Genomic DNA, 23,924 nt, shown 5'->3' with positions numbered 1-23,924 from the left:
CTCACTACTGCTCTCAGAATCATCTATCGTACTGACACTGTTATCTTGACAGTTTTCATTCGATATTTCTGCGGGCTCTTGGGGTAAATCGGGTAAGGCGGGTCGCACTTGAACGTCATCAGTGACAGTTACATTGTTCGGAAACAAACTGTCATCCTCATCCGATGAAGTGTCATTCCAAAAAGCATGTTCAAGAAAAGTGACATTTCTTGCCTTTATGACATTCTTCGGGCTCGCCGGATCTATCAATCTGTAACCCTTTGACTCGTCACAGTATCCGACAAAAATATATTTCTTACTTTTGGGATCCAGTTTGTCCCGTTTGTGCTGAAGGGCATACGCTTGACAACCAAAAATGCGCAGGTAACTCAGATTCTCCTTTTTACCTGTCCATTTTTCTTGTGGTGTACTGCCCATCACAGCCTTAGTTGGAGAGCGATTCTTCAAGTAGACGGCGGTGTTGACCGCCTCTGCCCAGAATTCCTTTTTCAAGCCTGCTTCCTGAAGCATGCACCTGGCTTTCTCCGTAACGCTTCTGATCGCGCGTTCCGCGACACCGTTCTGAGCTGACGACCTTGGAACCGTGGTCTGATGTCGAATTCCATGCTTCTTCAGGAACTTCTGAAAATTAGAATTGACATATTCACCACCATTGTCACTACGAAGAACTTTTATTTTCTTATTGGTTTGGTTTTCTACGAGAGCTTTAAATTCTTTAAACATCTCGAAAACCTCATCCTTTCTCCTAAGAAAATAAACGAATGTTTTTCGTGACAGGTCGTCAATAAACAACAGAAAATATCTCTTCCCACCTAGGGACGGGCATGGCAGTGGTCCCATGACGTCACTGTGAACTATTCCAAGGATTTCCTTGGCTCTGGTCTCAGATTTCTTCGGAAATGGCAACTTAGTCTGTTTACCTAAGATACAGGAAACACACGACTGAAAGTTATTGTTGTCATAAGAAATACCTGTGACCATACCTTTTCGCAGTAACTCCATGCTTCGGGTGTTCAGATGCGCTAGACGATGGTGCCAAATTTGTTGCATTGACTGGTTTCCAGTAGCAGGGGACTGCGGCGCTTGCTTCACGCTCACGGCAACAGGACGACTGTCATCCTTCAGTTGACGTGCCGGCACCGCTTTGCTGTCATCACCTGTACCTACAGACAAAGACGAACACATGGCCTCCGAGGACGGCTCACTACATGAGACAGAAACAATTTCAATGGCATCGAGTTCATAAATACCATCTCTCAGGGTAGCAGTAGCCAAAACCTCCCCTTTGTCATAGACTGTACACCCGCCAGAACGAAACACAATTTCGTAACCTTTCTTATCCATCGCACTAACAGATAACAAATTAACAGACAATTTAGGGACTAAGTACACATTACTTATCAATCTCAAACTATTGTCCTTTAACACAGCTTGCGCAGTTCCTTTCCCAGCTGTCGGTAATGCTTCGCCATTGGCTATTAAGACCTTCTTTGGCTTTTCAGTTGTAAAATCTGATAAATAGCTGCGATCATTGCAAAAATGCTGCGCCGCACCGCTGTCGACGTACCAAACGTCATTCTTGACTCCTGCGGCTAACGCTGTGAGATGCGCCTGGCTTTTCCGGTCACTCTTCTTGCTATCAGAGTTTTCAGGACAATCCTTCTTGACATGTCCACTCTTTTTGCATCTGAAGCACTTAATAGGCTTGCGTGCTTTTCGAGCTGCTAAAGCCGTAGCATCTCCGCTTTTCTCATCGCGTCTCGCGTTTTCCAGAAGCAATTTCGCTTTGACATTTTCGCTTGACAGTGACGTATTCGAATTTTCTAGAGCCATAATCAACGGGTCGTAATCGCTTGTCAAACCGCTGAGTAAAATCACGGCCACGAAGTCATCTTCCAAAGCCGCTCCGATGTCGCTCAGTTGTTGCGATGTATCCATGACCTTATTCACGTATGCCTCCATACTCGCACATTCGCTTAACTTGGTGGCGAACAATGTGCGAAGCAATCCGAGCCGTCGTGACAAGCCTCGGTCCTCGTATGCCTTCTGCAGATTGCTCCACGCTTCGTGAGCCGTCTTGGCATTTCTAATTTGTGGAAATACACAAGGCTTCACGTTCAAGGCGATTTTCGCGAGCACCTTCTCCTGCTTTTTCGCGTTTTCGTTTTTATTTTCTGTTGTGCTCACACAATCCCAAAGATCATCATGAATGAGCACCATCCGCATCATAAATTTCCAAGACGGATAATTGTCAATCCCGGATAATTTTTCAATAGAAACATTCTGAATGGCAGTTGCCATCTTTTGTTTTCTTGCGAATAAATTTTTGAAAATAATTTTACGAAATCACACGCGCACACTTTTGGAAAATGTTAGAGTAGCGAATTGAGTACACGCTCTGCTACCATGTTGGATTTTACCGTAGACTACTCAATCAAATAACATACTTAATGTTTCCAAAATGTATTGTGCATGATGCACCAGCAAACGTTCATAAGAGAATGACATATAGTAAAAGTGACATCTGTCTTAGAAGACCACTTCTATATAGCCAGAGTTTACGTTGGTACATATAAGAACTCTATGTAGGTACAAACTATATCAGACACACGCCAACATCACTGTTGTAATTAAAGTAAGTTCCAACAAATCGGACTCAATGTACGGAACCCTTGGAACGCGAGTCCGACTCGCACTTGGCCGGTTTTTTAACTGGTCTCTGCTTTCATACAAATTAGCAACCTCTGGAGGCTCGGGCGGAGAACGTGTTAAGTATTTAGCCCCAAGACATGACATATGGATGAGGTTATATAATTGCTTCTGGCCGTATTTACATATATACATACATCTTATACCTTTAAACGAGCAATTCTATATTTATGTATTTCGGGGATCTCGGAAACGGATCTAATGATTTCGTTGAAATTTTCTATATGGGGGTTTTGGGGGGCGAAAAATCAATTTAGCTAGGTCTTATCTCTGGGAAAACGCGCATTTTTGAGTTTGAGAGAGAAGAATTGCTCGTTTAAAGGTACAAGATAGACACCAATTTCTTTTACTCACTTTCTAACTATGGTATAAATGATTTGTACAATTTATTTTTTAATAAAATGTATGAAATCGCGGCGTCCCATTTTGATACATTTTGGAAACATAAAGAATTACTGTAATGTATTAGTCAGTGATATATATGTGGTAGGTAATTCGAAGATAAGAAAAACTGCATCCAAAAATGTTCAGTCATTTACACGTGAAGTTAGTCCGTTTTACCGTGACCCACGGTTGTTTAAGACGGTGACGTCATTATCTGGGTCTGAAAACAGAATTCCTACGTTTTATTAGCGTACCGCGATTTGACCTAGATCTCGTGAAACGAATGTAGCGAATCCAGGCAGATTTTAGTTCCGACAACTGTCAAGAGATGGCGCTGTGAGTACCGATGTAACGATAAGGTTTCTGAAATTTGAAATTTTGACATGGAAACATTTCATTTCTCATTTTTAGTGTTTCTACCTCAAAAGGGAAAAACGGAACCCTTATTGGATCACTCGTGCGTCTGTCTGTCTGTCCGACCATTCACCCCCCTTTATCTCCGAAACTACTGTATCTAAAATGTTGAAAAAATACACAAAATAGTTCTTTACCTGTGGATGACAGGAAAATCTATTAGAAATGTGCAGTTGAAATTTTCATTTCTTTAAAGTTGCTTGTTTCATAAGAAATTTTCCTAAAATGTAACTAGAACTAGATCTTAACAAAAATTTTTTTGAAAGTTTCCTCAACTTGCAACTATATGACGCCAGTATTTTTGGTACATTTGATCCGGGACACAATCAGAGTGGGGGGTAATATTTTATTTGTTAAGTTAATTTTTCTCATTCTTAGGTTTATTTTAGTTTATAATTTGTATGTTTAATCAATTTGTTAATATATATTTGAATAATAAAAATATTTGATAAAAAAGCTAGTTATTAATTTAGTTTTGTAGTACCACTATGTTTTATGTAATTAATAGAAAAAAAAGTAGGTGTGTTTATTAAAACCGTAATAAATATTTCTTCTTGCAACTAGCATTTTAAATGTATGATGGGCATTATGGCATAAATAACAATTTATCTTTATGGGTCGTCCATTAATTACATCTAGGGTTGCCAGATCGAAAGGCGCTATTATCGGGAAAAAATATAATTTTTTCGGGATTTTGGGCTTTAAGTCGGGAAAAAAAACCATTCAAACTAAATTAATTGTATTAAAAACAACGATATTTTACATTATTGGCATTACGTCAGCTGCTCTGCCCACTCTCGCCACGCGCGCGCGCTGACGGGCTCGACGCGGGTCGCTTACTCGCTCGACGACAGTTCGGAACTTGAAATTAATGTTTATAACGTGAATTACGTGAAGCTGTTTTTCGGGACAATTTTCACTTTGTCGGGAATCGGGAACACATGCTAAAAATCGGGAGAATCCCGCCGAATCCCGACCATCTGGCAACCCTAATTACGTCACACAACATTTTGAGTTTTTAGACAGCCCCCCTCCCCCTTGTCGTACTTTTTATAGGAAAAACATGGCATGTCACAAATTTTAACTTCACTAAACATCCAAATAAATACAAAAAGTGCCTCTGGTGGGGATTGAACTCGCGACCTCGCTATCCATCAAACGATGCCTGGGTCGGAATCTAGACTGTTTTTAGTTCCACGCCCGGTCAACAGATGGCGCTGTTAGTGCCGAACTGTTTTACATAACTTTAATAGGTACTTTCGTAATTGTAACTGTACTTCAAGTAGGATGAGATGAAACATGTTGAATTTTATTACAAATTATAAATAAATAGATGGAACATGAGCAATTTATTACAATAAACAATAAATATGACACAAAAAACAAATGGAAACGCATATGGTTGCTATTTTATAATATATTTCCTGGTTTTAATTATGTTATGAGGGAAAATAATTACGTTTTTTTTAATGCGTACTTATACCTATAGATAGGTAGTTTTCCAAATTAGGGTATAATAAATTTTAAAAATATATAATTATTGGTGCAGTAAAGAATATTTACATACTTAATATTTACTTAAAATAGTGTAGGACTTTAGGTGTTACCTGAGCATTTTTTTTATGCTACTTTTGTGTTAGTTCTACTCAGAATTACGAACTCTTTCGATCCTAATGGGATTTAAAAAAAATCCCAGAGTTTTTTTCCTATTGTGTTACCGTTTCCCCATATACTTTGTATGGCGGTAACAAAAAGGAAAGTAAGAAAACTGTATGGAAAATTTAGGACACTTTTTTTCTCCTTGCATAAGGATGAAAAGGGCTCGCGATCCTGACTAGAAATAACATAAAAGTGGCAAAAAAGGGTCACAATATATAAAAATGGCAAAAAATAAAAGAAACGCTCATCTACATTATACCCTAATATATAATATTGAAAACTATAAGTAACGTAAGTAGGTACCTATAGGTAGTAGGTGTACCTTACGGCTTAACATTTGGTGTTAACATATTTAGGTTTTGTTTTAATATTTATGATAATTAGATAAAAGGGCATAATTGTGATAAATAAGTATTGAATTAATTTCAGTGTTAAATGGTAAAAAATTTTTTTAAAATAAAATAATAGTTTTAATTTTAATAAATATGACATGAAATAACTACATACATTTTAATTTTTGTATCTCAGATTCGTCCTTTTTAAGGTTTGGGATATCTAATAATTTATAAAACATATTATTTTATTATTATACTCTTCATGTAAAAATGTAGTGTCTGAAAATATTTGTCTTTACTAAATAGGGCGTAAGTTGCAGCCATTTATTCAATATAAATTCTGTTTTGTATTAAATTTATATAAAATATAAAACAAATTAAAAAATAATGTCAGTCATAATAATCATGACTAAGTGCAATTACAAATGTATTTTTAATATATTTTTATACCGATATTTCAATGATTCTTTGAATTTTACTATTAAATTCAAAATAAGTAGGTATACAATAAACCGACTATCTTTTTTTTAGGACCACCCTGAATGTTTTTTTTTTTCAAAAATAGTTAAAGAACAGAACAAAATACGTAGGTATCAGCATAACAAACATAAAACAACCCTTAGAAGGAATGACCCTTTTCCAATGTCGGTTAAAGGGTTAATCGGGAATGAAACCTTATTGCCGAAGCATAAAGTGTTACCACGCTAACCCTGCATGGCACTTGCAATGGCAAAGTGTATCAAAGTGTATCATATCATAATGTCAAATTTATATGAAAACATGACGTCTATAATGGCACATCCACACTTTGTTTTATTCAAATTAGTGCCAAGTTGGCTAGCGCCACTTGCACCATTCCACTAACCCGGGGTTAACCGGGTAAACCCGGAGTTACTATGGTTACCAGTACAATTTGACACTGGGTTAACGGTTTAACCGCGTAACCCCGGATTAGCGCGATGATGCAAGTGGCATTTAGACTAGACGTATTTCAGAAACGTACCTGCCATGTCATCCATTTAAAATCCCATTTTGTTAACCTAGGTTAGTCCTGGCACGTGTAAAAAAAACTCAACCTTAAACTTTCACCAGACGCACGATAAAAAAAAAAGAAAAAATAAAAGAGTTCCAAATTCAAAAAAGACAAACGAAACACTCGTTCGTTTTAAACAGTGGTGTTCATTAAATTTCGTCCGCTTAAAGTGTGAGCGAGATGGATATAGGTTTCTCAATACGTCATTGCTCCGAGTTCATTGTACCGGCCCCGTATGGGCGCGGGCGGCAGTTTTTGTCTCGCTCGCACGCGCGCGCCAGCCGCCGGGGCGACGGAGAAAGGCGACGTGGGCCACTTTTTGTTGAAACTTGAATTTCGATCGATATAGCGCGCGTGAGTAGTCTTGATACTTGCGAGATTTTAAGTTACATTAGGTATTCGATTTTGGGTTCAGAAATGGAATAATTAATTATTTGACCCAGTGTAATTCATATTTGAGAGACGGTGCACATTTTCTCTGTTTAAACTTCGTTATACTAGTACGGTCGAGTTCACAAACATCTGTACAAGCTAACGTTCCAAAATATATATTTAGACGACCTTATTGTCAATGCCTTAGAGGCGTGTGTATATATTTTTGGAACGTTGGCTTGTAAAGATATTTGTGAACTCGACCGAACATAAGAAAGTCTTCGTCTTGGATTTAAAAGGCCTTGAAGGCATGCCTGCAATAATATGTTACTCAACGAAGGCTGCAACAATATCTTACACGATCTTATTTGTAGAGCCATAAGAGCGTGTCACATATTTTTGCGGCCTTCGAAGAGTAACATATTATTGCAGCCGACAGTACGTAACAATATAGTATTATGAGTACGACACACTTTGCTATGCAAATAAGATTATGAGATATATTTTGCTCGATTAGTTTTCAATAATATTGCTCATAACCGTGTTTTGCTTGATACTTTAGCTTTACCAGTAAAGAGTTCTTAAAAAAAGAGTACTAGTTCTTAAAGGGTCGGCTACGCACATGTGCCACCACAAAGGAGTTGCGGGCATCCATAGGCTGAGGTGACAGCTTAACTTAGTGAGCCGTATTGAGCAGTATGATTGTTTGGCAACCGCGTAGTATAAAAGTTTTTATTTATTATTTGCATAATTTTAATACTTGGTCAAGCAAATCTTCTCAGTAGAAAAAGGCGGCTAATTTGAAAAATCTCGGGTTAGCAACACTACGTTTGAATTACGTTTGTTCGAAAACCGCGGGTCATTTATATCTTATCTGTGGAACTGTTTTGTTTAGATTTCATCGTTGTTCGATGTACATTGCTGCTCTTTGGTCGTTTCCTAGGGATACCATACTTTAGCTTGCTTTACATTGCTACTGACATACCCGGCTTGAAAGACTAAATATATTTGATGATCAAACGAACTTACCAAGTGAAGTTCGATCACAATTATGTGAGCAACTTCATTCGACGCGATTTATGGTTTACATATTGTAGTTACGCCCCCACGCATTAGCCTTGCACGATTTTTTAAAGATCTTTTTTTTTTTTTTTTTTTTAATACACTGGCAACACTAAAAACTTGTTCCCACTCCCATCCCCTCTACGGCGTCCCGGTAGGTCCGTTAACCGCCATTTTCAATCATTTTGTTTACAGTATAAATATTGAGAATTTATTTCATCATTTTTACTTATGCAAGTAGGGTAGGGTGACGTCAGTCAACAAAATTCTTAAATATTGAGGGTGGGTTGTGATAAATCGCGTCGAATGAAGTTGCTCACATAATTGTGATCGAACTTCACTTGGTAAGTTCGTTTGATCATCAATTATATTTCGCAACTTCATTCTTTGCGATTTATGGTTTACATATTGTAGGATGTTCAGAGCACAAAATGTGAAATAATTCTCAAACTCACAGTGGAGATAAAATAAATAAAGTTAGAGATATAAAATTATCTCTTAAAAGGTAAGTATAGGTTATGTAATCAAAACAAGATAATATTTATAATTTGTTATTTATTTATTTTTCATTATGTTTTCACATTAATAATATACTTCTTTCTTTACAGGTTCGTTGATAGAATTACCCGAGCAAACTGATTGCAATCAACTACAATTTCCTTATTGTAAAACTTGGCAAAAACGCAAGAAGAATCACTCCAACCTGCAGTTTTGCGTATAACGTCTAGGCTAACACCCAATCTGTTGGCTGTAGAAGTGGCCGAATGCCTAGTACTATGAGCAGTGAATATTTTTGTGTCTATACCGCTATTGTGAAGTGTGTCTTTAATCCAGTGACTCAATGTTTGTGATGATACTTTTGAGTGTGGTTTTTTATAACTAATAAATAAAGTGTTGTTTTCTGAACTGCGAAGTGAAGTAGTTTTATTTATGTACGTTTGTAAACATCTAGCTGGACAAATTTCTGGTTTTTCATTAAAAAATGGAAGTCTTAACACCGGTTGAGAAGTATTTGGTCGAGACGTCTTTATTATCTCAGGTATTTTAATAATTATTTCAGAAGCATAACTCATATCAATATTTTGCATTTGAATCAACGAAAAAGTTTGTACACGGTGTGCGGTAGCTAAAGCCAACAGAGTGAGTGTCTTTTTAGAAAGTGTTTCTAGATTTAGACTTTCATTAGGCCACTTTTGAGCTAGAAAGTTTAACACAATGCTTGGATCCCATGTTACATTATATTTCGGTGCGGTAGGTCTCAATCTAAAAACACCCTTCATAAAACGCTTGATTTTTTCGTCATCAAGGGTTTTTCCGAGTAACAATGACAAAGCAGATCTATAATTATTAAGAGTGCCATACTTGGCACCTGAATCGAATATCTCAGTTAGAAAATTAATTACAACATCTACCGACGTATTTTCATAATCATATCCATTGTTTTTGCAAAAGGTAAGCCATGACTGTATACAACCATTATATTGTTTGTAAGTGTTATCGCTTAATGATGACAACATTATTTCTACAGACCTAGGGGTCAATGACCTGTTTAATAGTGCTTTCCTGATAATTTGGCGGCAACTAGTGACAGAGTCTTGTGAAGACTGTGGGTTGCTCTGAAAGGAGATTGCAACAAATTAATATTCGGATCAAAATGTATGGATTCTGAAACGATCAATTGTTTAAACAATGGGTACCAAGGTTGTGTTGGCCAATTTGGAACAACTATAATGCCCTCTGCTCGGTCGTGAATAATTTTTTGAAGCATTTTTAAAATTAAAGCGAATGGAGGAAAAGCATAAAAATATAGTTTTCTCCAAGATATTGTAAAAGCGTCTATTTTCCAAGCATCGGGATCATTTTTCCATGTGACATATTTGTGACATTTGGCATTACATCTGCTGGCAAATAAATCTACTTCCGGTTCACCGAATAACTGTTTTATTTGATCATAAGCATAATTTCCTAATTCCCATTCAGTATCACTAAACTTTTTACGGGATAATTCATCAGCTTGAATGTTTTCCTTCGTGTTTATGTATGAAGCAAACACCACAATTTTACGATTTTCGCACCACTGCCATAATTCTCTTGCAATTAAGTTTAAATGTTCGAATTGCACACTACCCATTCTATTTATACATGAAATGGCCGTGGTGTTGTCAATACGTAAGAGTATTTCGCAATCATACATATCATGAGCGAAAACCTTTAAGCCAAAAAATGCTGCTTTCAATTCTAGTTCATTTATGTGACATAATCTTTCAGATTGCTTCCAATACCCGTGAGCTTCATTACCATTGTTGTAAGCCCCCCATCCTGTAGTAGAAGCGTCAGAATAAATTTCAGTTTCAAATTGATTAAATCTAAAAGGGTTGAAATTACGATCTACGTGTCGTGCCCACCATAATAAATCAGATTGTAAGGTTTTTGGGATTGATATAACTGCGTTGTAACTAGGGTTTTCAAGTAAACATAAATACTTGTGCCGTTCAAGTAACTTGGTGTACAACCAGGAAAATTGCAATGCAGGACAAGCTGACGTAAGAAGACCAATTAGTTTTGCAAACTCGCGTAATTTACACTTGTTAACGTTTAGGAATGAATTGACATTTTCTCTAATTTTATTTATTTTTGATGAGGGTAATTTTAATTGCATATTTTTCGAATCGAATATAAATCCTAGAAATTTGCAACTGGTGCTAGGGATCAAGCTACTTTTCTCATAGTTAATTAGAAAACCAAGCTTTGTTAATGTAGATATTGTTAAATTTACGTTCTGTTTGCATTCATCGTATGTTTTTCCTATACAAAGGGTATCATCTAAATAACAACAAGAGAGGTACTTCTCGCGTCTGAGGTATTCGTATACTGGTTTTAGAATTTTCGTAAACACAAACGGCGAGGACGATAACCCAAAGCATAAACAATTGAATTCGTATAAAACATCATCTAACAGGAATCGAAGGTACTTTCTATGTGGTTTGTAAATGGGGATTAGATAATATGCATCTTTTAAATCAATCGTAGACATGTAACATTTATTCGTAATCAGTTTTGACGCTGTACGATAATCCTCCATTTTAAAATGGGATGTCTTTACAAATTCATTTAAGCGTTTTAAATTTAAAATAAATCTCTTACTACCGTCAGGTTTAGGTATTAAAAATACGCTAGATAGGAACTCGTCAGGATGGTGTTCGCATATTGAAATTGCGTTTATATTTAATAGTTTTTTAATAGCCATATTGTAATCAAATCTTTCTTGCTCTGATTTTGAATAAACTACAGGAGGATCTTGACAAATTGGAGGAGATACAAATGGTATCTTATAACCCTGTATCCACGATAAAATAACACGATCATCAGTGATGTCAGACCAGGATTCAGTGAAGTACTGCAAGCGGCCGGCGTATTTTACCTCATGGTCTATTGTCTCCGCTGGTATCTCCGAGGAGGCGTGCGCTCGCGCTCGCGCTGGCGCTCCCGGGCCCGGTAGCGGGTGTTGTACCTGCTGGAGGGCGCCGGCGCGGGCCGCGCCGCTGCTGCACGAGGCCGCCCCGCATCCGACTTGTTGTTGTAATTCGTCATCTTCCGATACGGGGTGTTGTAGTTTAAATTACCTTTGTTTTGTTGATACCTGTTTTTCTTTATGAAATTTGCTTTATTAAATGGATTATATGACTTTTGTGTATTTTTTAATGTATCTCCTGATTTTTGTACAGTCTGCGCAGCTTTCAGTTTTTCGGACACGTTCTCGCCGAATAAAAATTTGTCCCTTTCTGTATTAATTAAAGTGTCCTTCAAATCAGTGTTTATAGCGGAAATCACAAAGTTTCTTCTCATTTTCGTTTCGGTAAAATGAGAATCGCATAGAATACGACATGCGTCGCTAATGGGTTTTAGTATGTCAGGCGATGAAGACTTTTGTTTTATTAGAATATCCGTAGCCTGCGAGAGTGCCGACAACGCTAACGCTATCTGTTTTTGTCTAAGCATTAAAGAGGTATCTCTTTTTATCAAGGCATCCGGTAACGCTGCTTTAGCTTCAGGGTTTAAAATGGGAGGCACTAACAAAGTGCAATTGTTAGGTATTAGGTATTCTTCAGCTAACTTGTCTTTAACTTCTTTTTGTAATCCTTTGTTTAATACCTCCTGCCATCTACAAGCTACGTCCTTGTGAATACCTTTTCCCAAGGGCGTATCCAACTTTGGAGCCTCGCCCAGTAAATTGAGGATATCCTCGTCCAATTCTATGTCCTCGATCGAGGTCGGTGCGGGCTCCGCGGTCGGCGCGGGCTGTGCGGGCTCGGCGGGTACATACTGATCTGGTGCAGACGACGGGCCTGGTTGAGGAGATGTCGGACGTACAGGATCTCGACTGGTTTGCGCTGCAGCTGTTTCCTCCTGGTGCGATGTCCCCGGCGCTGGTGACGCAGACCTTTGACCCGACGAGGCTCGACGTGAAGCACGTGGTTCATTATCCGCCGAAACGGACCCGTCTTCGCCTGTTTCGGACAAAAAACGTGTAGGTATATAGCTAAAATCTTAGCTTGTGTTTTGTAACAGAGATAACCCAGGATAGTTTCTCGCATTACGTTGAAGCTTTTTACAAAAGCCATATATATGGTTTTTTGAATTACGACAGAGACTACCCAGGATAGTAGCTCGCATCGTTTTATAGCGTGACAGTAACAGCCCAAATTTAGCAGTACGCATCACTTTTATAACACCACGTGTTCTTTATAGACTTACCGCTGCTATCATTATCCGAAGACGAGTCGGCCACTCTTATGCGGCGGCGTGACTTTTGCCAAAGTCTACGCTCCAATTTTCTTATTTTATTCCGAATAATATATTCGTCGTCGTCGTTGTTTCTGCGTTTCCTCTTCATACTGCTGACTGATGAGTAGGTAACGTGTTGCGTGACGTGCGAAGGCTTGAGCACGGAACCGTTGAATGATTGAAAATGGCGGTTAACGGACCTACCGGGACGCCGTAGAGGGGATGGGAGTGGGAACAAGTTTTTAGTGTTGCCAGTGTATTAAAAAAAAAAAAAAAAAAAAGATCTTTAAAAAATCGTGCAAGGCTAATGCGTGGGGGCGTAACTACAATATGTAAACCATAAATCGCAAAGAATGAAGTTGCGAAATATAATATTCCAAACGCATATTTGAGTCACAGCATATTGAAAACAAGATTGTTATTATAGCATTAATCATAAACGCATCACAGAGCACATATAATAATAAAAATGGAATAATGAATAGAGCTATTTATTACTTTCACTTCAACAATGGGTGTTTAATGAATGGTTGGTATTGTGCATGTGTGTGTTAAGGGTACACACACAATTGTGTCATCTATACACCGTGGACTATAATAACTTTAATAACCTTACAGAATTTAACCACGTATTCCATTTCATTCGATAGCGTGACGTGCGTTCGCGTTTGCTATGTCTATTTTTTTAACCGCCTTCAAAAAATAAGAAGGTTCTCAGTTTTACCCATATGTATGTATATGTATGTATGTTCGCGATTATCTCGCGTTTGGCTGAACCGATTTTTGTATGGAATTTTGAACAACGCGTCAAGCGAGACGTTTTGGAAACTCAAATCAGAATCATGAGCTCTTTCTTTCTCCTATTAGGATAGAAGAAAAAAAGTGTCCTAAGTTTTTTATTTCCATTACGTCACCATTTTTCATAGACTTTGTATGGCGGTCGCGGAATGGAAAGAACGAAAAATGTATGGAAATTTTGGGACACTTTTTTTCTCCTATTAGGATAGAAAGAGCACGAGATCACGAGATTCTGAGTAGAAATAACATAAAAAATCCCAAATTTGAAAAAAATGTTTAGGAGACAACAAAAAGAAATACGCCTCTTAACGCAAACTATCAAAATCGAATGAAATTTATACTAGAGGTAGAGTAGCTTTTTTGTAGGTCACGTTACAGTAACACAACTGACAGAGTTTTTTTTATGATATAGGAGGCAAACAAGCAGACGGATCACCTGATGGTAAGCGAATCCCGCCGCCCATGGACACCCGTAACACCAGAAGGGTTGTTAGTGCGTTGCCGGCCTTTAAGATGGGCGAGTGGCGGGCATTCAATTGATTGGTTATGAACGGATACTATATTCGAAGTTTGTTCTCTCAAACGTCTACAACTGACCCATCCTGGGCCCTTTACCTTTGGGGTACTGGGGCCTTTAGAGCTAAAGGCCCCAGTACACAATGGGCCAGCGTGGGCCATTCTGGGGGACGCGTTTATGCGTTATGGCTCCTCTACACGATGGGCCAACGCCGGCCACTCCAAGGGACGCAGCCATGCGGTAGAATGAGATAGCAATATCACTTGCTCCCTCTAACGCATAAATGCGTCCCTTGGAGTGGCCGGCGTTGGCCCATCGTGTAGAGGAGCCATTAGAGGGAGCAAGTGATATTGCTATCTCATTCTACCGTATGGCTGCTTCCCTTGGACTGGCCGGCGATGGCCCATTGTGTACAGGGGCCTTAAAATAAACATACAGTCGCCAATCGCCATGAGATATATCGGAGCACCCAAGATGTTCACAAATATCTGAACAAGGCCTCTATTATCACGACGTCGAATTGCATATTCAGATATTTGTGAGCACTTTGGCCGCTCCGATATATCTGACGGTGACTGTATAAAACGATATTATAGATATTTGCTCAAAAGTTACGTTTTTTTTCTGTTTATTTCTTACTGCACCCACCTTGACGCTTTCCTGTTTGGCCCTATGGTTGACTGGTAGAGAATGCATATAGCGGCATTAATTCCGCCTGATGTGCAATAAAGTTTAAAATAAATAAATTAAGAGCCACCAACGTTTACTTACTTCGGTAGAAAATTACACGTCACATTGTATAGTACGTGACTGTAGGCTTCGCTCGTGACCCGTCGCGGACGGAATTAACTGAGCAATTGTACACTGTATTACAAGGAGATAAGGCTTACAAACAGGCAGCGTGCTGCTGTATGCGGCACGTTTTCATTGAACAAACTCTGTTGCTACGCCACGCCACAAAGAACATTGCACATGCAGAACATTCGATGCCAAGAATTGGTTTAAAATTTTACTTGTTTCAAAAAAAAAATTTCAAAAAGGAGTGTTTAAATGGTTTTATCATTAGACGCGGTGAGTGCTTTATCACTGACGGACCGACGTGGTATGAAATATCTTTGACGTTAATTCTGGTTTTTAGCCTCGAATTTAGCTTGTGGAATCTTGAGCGTTGCGAAGGTTTCAAAAGGCACGAGGGTTAAACAATTTGCCACCGAGAGAAACATAAAATTGAATGAAAACGAACATTAACAAAGAAATAAATCGGTCGGGTCCGCTTGTGTGGTAAATTCCAGAAAAAAGTGTTTTCTCGTAGACTCGACTGAATAGTTTAATTAGTGGTTCTAGAAATAGACTGTATTAATATACGATCCAAAGTCAGCAAGTCCATTGATTTGCGGATGTTGTCACGGTTAAAAAATATAACTTTTTAAATTCAAGTGCCATTAAAAACATGTTTATTAAAATAGAATATACAAAATACACGCACTTATATCTTACAATGGCCGCAGGAAAAAAGAAAGTACTTATGTAGCAAAAATATAATTAAAATACGTAAACTGGACCAATCTCTGTATGTATCTCAGTTTGGCCCTATGGTTGACTGGTAGAGAATGCCATACATTTTGTGCAATAGAGTTTAAATAAAAAAAACCTTTGAAGTTAAGCACGAATATGAATGCGAATGAAGAAGACTATTCTAGAAGTTTCGCTGCGAGCTGTACCATTCACAATATTAACTGACAATACTTCAACCTTATTGCCAAGGTGTAAGGCTTAAGGTCAGTTAAATTGCTGTTCGTAATTGAGCGTCTATTTATATCGCACTGAGAATAGCGCGTTGCCAAGCGCATGCGCACGTGACCTTGAAGCGGCAAAAACGACGGCTTTCTCCAGTCATGTCTGGGTATTTGGCTTTTTACCACGGTTAGCGATAAAGTCAGTATAATTACCGTGTAGTTGAAAGCATTTTAAGGAAATAATAGAGTACCTGATGGTAACCTGGTAACCAAACAACGTGCGTGATGCTTTTTAACCGACTTCTTTACCCAGAACAGAAGTAAGAGGTTCTGTATTCGATTGTGGCTTTATTTATTTATGTATTATTTTTTTGCTTCTAAGGGTTGTTTGTCATTGTCTTTACTTTTGATTAGAAGTTAAACATATAATTGTGATTTTAATAAAATAAATAAATAATAAAATTCTTTATTTCAGGCCAGTTTGCCCATAGATTGTTAGTTACATATTAAATTTACAGACTTACATTACTAGTGTTAGTAAATCTTAACCTAGGTCTCACAGTCTCAAAAATTGATCATTTGGGATCTTGGTACACAGGACGATGAGCGTCTGCTCATCGTCTGGGCGTCTGCCCAGTGACTAAAAAACGGACAGTCCCATAAGTGGTTTTTGTAGTCTATTATGAACTAACTGCTTCATTATTGCGGGACGATTTATGATACTCGTATAATCTTACATATACATAAAAATATTTAAGATAATTTGACTGAAGTATTTATTGTAAATAGGATACACGTATTTTATAGTAGTAAATAAAATAAAATACTTACATACAGTCATCTTTTAAACTAGTAAACTAGTCTAATGACACTCTCACACTCACATAATAGAGATATTCATTAATACAATAATATCATTCATATGCCTTATCGCATTGTCAGTCGAGTGAAAAACATATAATCTTGAATCATTAAAATACTTAAAAAGCGAGTAAACGTTATTAAAACGGGAACCTGAGCCGCGATAAAGTGCAATTAAATTTATTAAATGCAGTAAAAAATGACGTTCGGTAGCGACTTTCACTTGGCGAGTTGCGCTGACACATTGTTTGCCAATTTGCAGTAAAAAACATAATTAGCAACATTGCCCGAGTTGATAATAATGTTTTTTTAACACTTTTTAAGAGATGTTGCTAGGCGAAAATTGTTGCATAATTTTATATGAAATTTGTATGCAAAAAAAACAATAACTCAATGTGACAATATATCATTGTCAAATGATTTGTTTTGTATGTGACCGATTTTTACTTACTTTAATACATACCTATTTATATCACCCTAGCTTCTGCCCTTCTAGACTTAATGTGTGGAAAGACGATTATTAATGATGATAATGACATTAATGACTCAAATTAGCTCCATACTAAATTTCAATCTAAATCCTTTCAGTGGTTTAAGCGTGAAGAGTTAACAGATATATAGACATACAGTTTACTTTCGCATTAGAGTTATAATATTTTAGTAAAATTAATAAAAATAACTAATATTAATTGAATATACTCGACGATTCCTCGACATGTTTCGACAAGTGAGTGACCCGTTTTAGGCCGGATTTAGACTTGTAAGTTTAAACGTGAAATAAGTAACTTACGACTGCGTTTACATCTAAAAATAAAATTACAGTAAGTGACACTTATAACTAAAATGTCTGTGTCTTTTGAAAGTTTTTTTTACTAAATCATTAATAAAATTCAGCACAGACAAAAAAAAGCAACAAAAACGTGCCAGACAAAGTATCAAGCCCGCTCACTCGCGCTACACGCCGCGATGGGAGTGAGGTAGGCGTTACGTGCGAGCGAGACGGCTGTACGTCTGTCGGTGTCGAGTAACGGTGGTGCGCGGGCGGCGACCTCGGTGACCGCTTCGTTTCATTTGTATGTATGTATGTAAAATGAAAATTTTATTACGACACATGAGGGTTGATGTGATATTTGATAGTGTCTTATGGAGCTTGTACCATATTTGGGCCATTTTATTTAAATTTGCGAATTTTTATATTATTTCTACTCAGAATCACGAGCTCTTTCTATCCTAATAGGAGAAAAAAAGTGTCCCAAGGTTTTTTTTTTCATTCCGTTACCATTTTTCATAGACTTTGTGTGGCGGTCACGGAATGGAAAGATCAAAAAATGTATGGAAATTTTTTGACATTTTTTTTCTCCAATTAGGATCAAAAGAGCTGGTGATTCTGAAGAAATAACATAAAAAATCCCGAATTTGAAAAAAAAATGTCAATTTTAAATGGGTAAAATGGCCTGTTTTCTTATTTTTCTTTTTATAACATGTTTCAAAAAGAGGTACATCATTATGCGTATAGTCGTATTAGATTGGATGTCTTGAGAGGGAATGCCCTATTTATCTAGCTATAGTTCGTCTTTTTTAGCATTAGAAAGAAGGTAAGCGATCTTGACAAGTCTTTTTATTAAAAATCACCATTGAAAAATAAGTCACAGCAAATATGTTACAATTATAAATCATTTACGATCTTTTACACAAAACAATTGCTTTCATAAGTAATATAAACTATTTTTTTTAAAGCGTTTTTCAATATTTTTTAATAAAAAGATACGTCAAGATTGTTTACCTTATTTCTAATGCTAAAAAAAACGAACTATAGTTTATAAAGAAGGAAAGAAATAAAATTTCTTTAGTTTCGAGTCTAAATAACATTTATTTGTAGAAAAAATATTAGTTTTACATTTTTTTAATAAAAAGAAACCATTTCTTATGACTTCTTTTTGCAATTCGTTGCACGTATAAAGCGAAACTGGCAAAAAACCGTATAATAAAAAAAGCTGGAAATGCAATCATCCAAAATGTTGTACATATTTGGTCATTTTCACTTAAAAGTGTACCATTTGCTTTTTTCCAAAAATCAACCAACTTTTGGCTTAGGTATTTCTACTCAGAATCACGAGAATATCAATATAAAAAGAAAGAAAAAAATGTGTTCCAAACAATACAGTTTTGTAACGAATATTCATATACATTTTGTATGGCCCGTTACAGAACTGAAACCCAAAATTTGTATGAAAACTGGGGACACTTTTTTTCTTTGCCTCATTCAATAGTACTCGTGATTATGAGTCAAAATAACCCAAAAGTTGATGGTTTTTCGTAAAAAAGTTAATGGTACCATTTTTCCTGAAAACCCCCATTTAGGTTATGATACTACAGATATATTTATACAAATAATTTTTTTAAAGTATAGTAGGAATACTGTCAATGGATTCAGTCCTTTATTTTTATTATAGTATTGTTCCTTATTTTATTTATTTTTAGGTATGTTGTATTGTACTTACTTACACTACATTTTTTTTTTAATTTGGAAAAATTGACGTTATTTCTACTCATAATAACGAGGTATTTAAATCCTAATAGAAGAAAAAACAGTCCCAAAATGTTCACACATTTTTCGTTCCTTCATACAAAGTCTATAAAAATGGAATGTGAATAAAAATCTTGGGACACTTTTTCTCCTATTAGGATTGTAAAAGCTCGTATTTTGAATAGAAATAAGTATTATATGAAGATATCCAAATCTGTCGTTTCTATTATTTTATTAGTTTTATATTTATAATTTAGATTTATTTATTTGCTATTGTTTAAAAACTTTAAATAAAATGACATATGTAGGTACCTAATTTCAACAAAAAAAAAATTACAGTACATATGGGGCTACTTTTCCGCACTAGTGCGTAAAATAGCACTTTTCGTGCGTATGTCGAAACTTTAAAGTGCCATATGTACTGTAAAACGTTGTTCGATACACGTGCGAATAGGTAATTCGCAACTCGTGTCGATTTAAAACACTCCCTTCGGTCGTGTTTTGATTTCCTCTTTTCCGCACTTGTATCGTAAATAACTATTTTAATTAAGTAGATACCTTTATAAGTTTTAGATCATCAATTCATCAGCCTGACCAGCATCGAAGTTTAATATTTTTTAAATTGTAGTTATAAAATGGCCTAAGATTATTTTTACTAACTTTAATAGTTATATATTTTTTCTTTGTTGGTTACAAAACCAGATATGTTATAGATATTACGAAAGCAAAGTTATTTTATTTCTACTGACATTTTATTTGACGTATGAGTAGGTCAAATAATTACAATTTATGAAAACAAGTTGTCTAAGATAAAAATAATAGGTAAAGCACAACAAAACAATGAGTCTGCACCACTTTTTTTAGGGTTCCGTTTTTTTCCCTTTATAGATTAGCCCCCCGCCCCCCCCCCCCTTTTATCTCCGAAACTACTGGGTCTAAAAATTTGAAAAAAATTCACAAAATAGTTCTTTACCTATAGATGACAGGAATACCTATTAGAAATGTGCAGTCAAGCGTGAGTCGGACTTAATGCACGGAACCCTTGGAACGCGAGTCCGACTCGCACTTGGCCGGTTTTTTACTTAAGGTGCCCACTGATTAACAGTCCGGCCTGTCAGTTGTTTCGAACTGTCAAAATTTTGTTCTAACTGACAGGCCGATACCGTCCGGCGGACTGTTAATCAGTGGGCCCCTTTAGTGACGACTTTTAGTCAAGTGCAAAACTAAAGTGTCACTCTATGGAACTTGCAAACAACTATGTAAACAAAAATCACTAGTAAATTCGTATTTTTTTGACAGTTTCACTTATGGTGGTTTGTTTACATAGTTAGCATGTTCCATAGAATGATAATAATAATTTATGGGTGCATACAACTCACTCATAAATATGTCCCATTGTTCTTAATTCGCTTACATAAGAGCTATGGGACATATTTTTGAGTATGATATGACTGATGAGTGCACCTATATTTTTACACTTGACTGTACAGTAGGCCAAGAAAGTGGTCTACCACCCTACGGTTGAGGTTCGTCGTGTGAACGTCATGAGACAACAAGGTCGACACACGTACGTCAACTGTACGTCATTGTCAACCTTAGCGATCGTTAGATCTCGCAGAAACTTTTGTCAAAACTGGCCGCGTAGCCAAGATGCCAATCGCTTACGCTTCGTAGCGATCGAAACGCAACTGTCACTGTCGCACTAATATGGAAGAGTGATAGAGAGACACAAAGCGTTTCGTTGTCGAAGCGATAGCCATTGTAACCTTGGCTAGGCCGGCTGGTAGACCACACTTTCTTGGTCCACTGTACTACTGTGTATTTACTAGAATATTAAACGTATGTTTTGTAGTTTTCTTTGTTTAGATTTAATTAAAAATACATACCTCATAATTGCTTTCCTTGAACCCCCGTAACATGATCTGTAAACAAAAAAAAAATGTTTTTAGAATATTTTTTCAAAAATGGACGGCAAAGTCGACGTTGCCGGTTAAAATTACTTAAAATATAGGTCGCGAAGTGCGTAGTTTATGGTCAGTCAAAAAATTAAAAAGTTAAAAACATTGCAGTCTCGATTTCGGGACTGGAATGTTGCATACAAATTTCATTATTTGTCGAGTTCCAAACTTTTTAAAAGTTGAAATGGCCATATCAAATGAAAGCATAAGTCCGTTAAACAGTCAAACAGATGATCAATACTTATTATTATAATGTTGGTACCGCGACTATTTACGTGTCTCAAATAGGTTGGCGTATTTTCAGCAGAAAAATACACTTCTTTTTTTTTAAAGGCGGCAAAGCAAATATTTTTAGTGATTTATTTTTTTCTGTGATAATTAGACCGTTGCTTCTGTAAAATATTACTATTTCTTGCACCATTTTTGAGAATAAAGCACTATATATGACTCGGCTGGAAGGCTACTTGCTGGCTTCGGATCAATTAAACGGACTCCCAAGGTCGTCCGTTTAAAACGAATCCTCAGCCAGCAAGTAGCTACTTCCGAGCCTCGACAATAATGTACTATTTCAGTATCACTATGTCGTGCTTATTGGCATACAAATTCAATAAAGATATACACACTCTAATTATAATAGAGCCCTGCCTTAAAGCCGATGGTGCTGGGTTCGAATCCCGGCAAGGGGCTGTTCATAAATTACGTTATCTATTTTGACGATTTTTGACCCCCCTCCCTAAAATCATCCAAAAATCATGCTTCGAATGACCCCTACGTCATGTATATCATCCGATGTCCAGACCCCCTCCCCCCCTAATTTGAAATGACGTAATTTATGAATAGCCAGCCCCTGAGGGCATTTATTTGTGTGCTGAGCACAGATAATTCTTCCTGAGTCATGGGTGTTTTCTATGTATACCACGTGTCCCAGAATTCAACGATAAGCTGGCACCAGAAGATGGACCTGCTCATGACTACTCGAGAAAAAAAAGAAAAAAATATCTCAATTTATTATGGAATTATACTGGATCAACCAAATCTTGTCAGTAGTAAAAGGCGGCAAATTTGAAAAATCGCGGGTTAGCAACACTGTGTTCGAATAATTCCAAAATCGCGTGTCATCTGTGTGTTATCTGTGGAATGTGGATCGTGAATGACAGCCATCATCTTATTGTTTACATTCTGAATCGTTTCTATTTCAAGAGAAATTTCTGCTGTCACCATTAAATACCAAGATTATGCATAACCTCAAGCAAAGCTAAGGTGCCTACAATGTACAATCATGCTCGTTGACGGTAAACATTACTAAAATTTGAGGTTATGATAATTCACTCGAACTGACGTATGAAGGGCGGAAAATAAACACGTTTTGGTTCGATGTACATTGCTGCTTTTCTTAGCGCAATTCTGCTCTTTGAGTGTTACATGGTGTTACCCTACTTTAATTTGCAGTACATTGCTACTGACAAGATTTGCTTGACGCACTATACAAAAAAAATGAAAATCGACACCTAGTGGTATTCTTAACGACCATGTCTACAAATTTTCAATTTTTTTTTTCATTTTTTTCCTTTCCTCCATCTGAGTAGTCCATCTTCCGGTGCCAGCTTATCGTTGAATTTTGGGAAACGTTGTATAAGTATGTATATTTAACTATATAAGTATGTATATCGTCGCCTAGCACCCATAGTAAGTACAAGCTTTGCTTATATTAGTTTGGGGCTAGGTTTATCTGTGTAAGTTGTTCGTTAATATTTTTTTATTAAAACAATAATAGTCAAAATAGATTTATTTAAGATTTAAGATTTACTGCGTGATATATATACATACATGCAGTAAATCTTAATTAGGTAGTTAGAAAAAAATGTAATGATAATAGTGGTCAGGGTCCATTATCATTAAATTTTAATTTTGCAAAAATATTGAATATAAAAATATCCTCATTTTTTTCTAATCTTTCTGACATGATGCACTGTTATTCAGGAAAAATCACTACATATAAGTATAAAAAAGTCGCTTCCCGCTGTCTGTCTGTCTGTATATATGTATGCGGTTTTTTTAAATAGATAAAGTGATTCAAGAGAAAGGTTTATGTATAATTTGTTAACCCGTGCGAAGACGGGGTGGGTCGCTACTGTCGCTAGTACCTAGTTTATACTGAACAAAATAGTTATTTTCGATACAAGTGCGAAAAAGAGGAAATTCGAAACGAGTGGCGATAAATTAAAACACGACCGAAGGGAGTGTTTTAAATCGACACGAGTTGCGAATTACCTATTCGCACGTGTATCGAACAACGTTTTATAGTACATATGGCACTTTAAAGTTTCGACATACGCACGAAAAGTGCTATTTTACGCACTAGTGCGGAAAAGTAGCCCCATATGTACTGTAAAATATTTAACAAAATACTGTATTTCCTAACGTATGTAGAATGAATGTGTTTTCTGAACCAGGAGGAGAGTATTTATCACTCATCAATCTCATCATAATCTGAGCCCGTACCATGAGTCACTGACAGTGTCAAAACTGACATATACGCTATCGAGAACGTAATTTACTTTCTATACATCTCGTTCGCACTAATATGCGAGTACGAGCGAGATGTAGGTATAGAAAGTAAATTACGTTCTCGATGGCGTTTATGTCAGTGCCAAACTGATGGTAGCCGTACTATAGATAGAGTACTCTTTATTGGCACACCTCAGTAAAAAGATACAAAAGAAAAGAACAATTAATTAAATAATCATCATCATTTCACGCAGACGAAGGTCACA

The 23,924-nt window shown here is 36.7% G+C and overlaps 1 protein-coding gene across 1 annotated transcript; it reads right to left on the bottom strand.

Annotated features, from left to right (window-relative positions):
• Positions 1-10,999: 10,999 nt before the first annotated feature.
• Positions 11,000-12,862, bottom strand: LOC134660381 (uncharacterized). Its single transcript, XM_063516114.1, has 3 exons — positions 12,724-12,862; positions 11,116-12,476; positions 11,000-11,065 (listed from the first exon to the last, which is right to left on the bottom strand). The coding sequence occupies exons 1-2, from the start codon at positions 12,860-12,862 to the stop codon at positions 11,398-11,400; spliced, it is 1,218 nt and encodes a 405-aa protein (XP_063372184.1). The 3' UTR covers positions 11,000-11,065; positions 11,116-11,397.
• Positions 12,863-23,924: the final 11,062 nt, after the last annotated feature.

This window comes from Cydia amplana, chromosome 27 (genome assembly GCF_948474715.1).
Source record: "Cydia amplana chromosome 27, ilCydAmpl1.1, whole genome shotgun sequence".
Lineage (NCBI taxonomy): Eukaryota > Metazoa > Arthropoda > Insecta > Lepidoptera > Tortricidae > Cydia > Cydia amplana.
The sequence above is the reverse complement of the archived record's forward strand: the minus strand, read 5'-3'. Positions and strand labels throughout refer to the sequence as shown.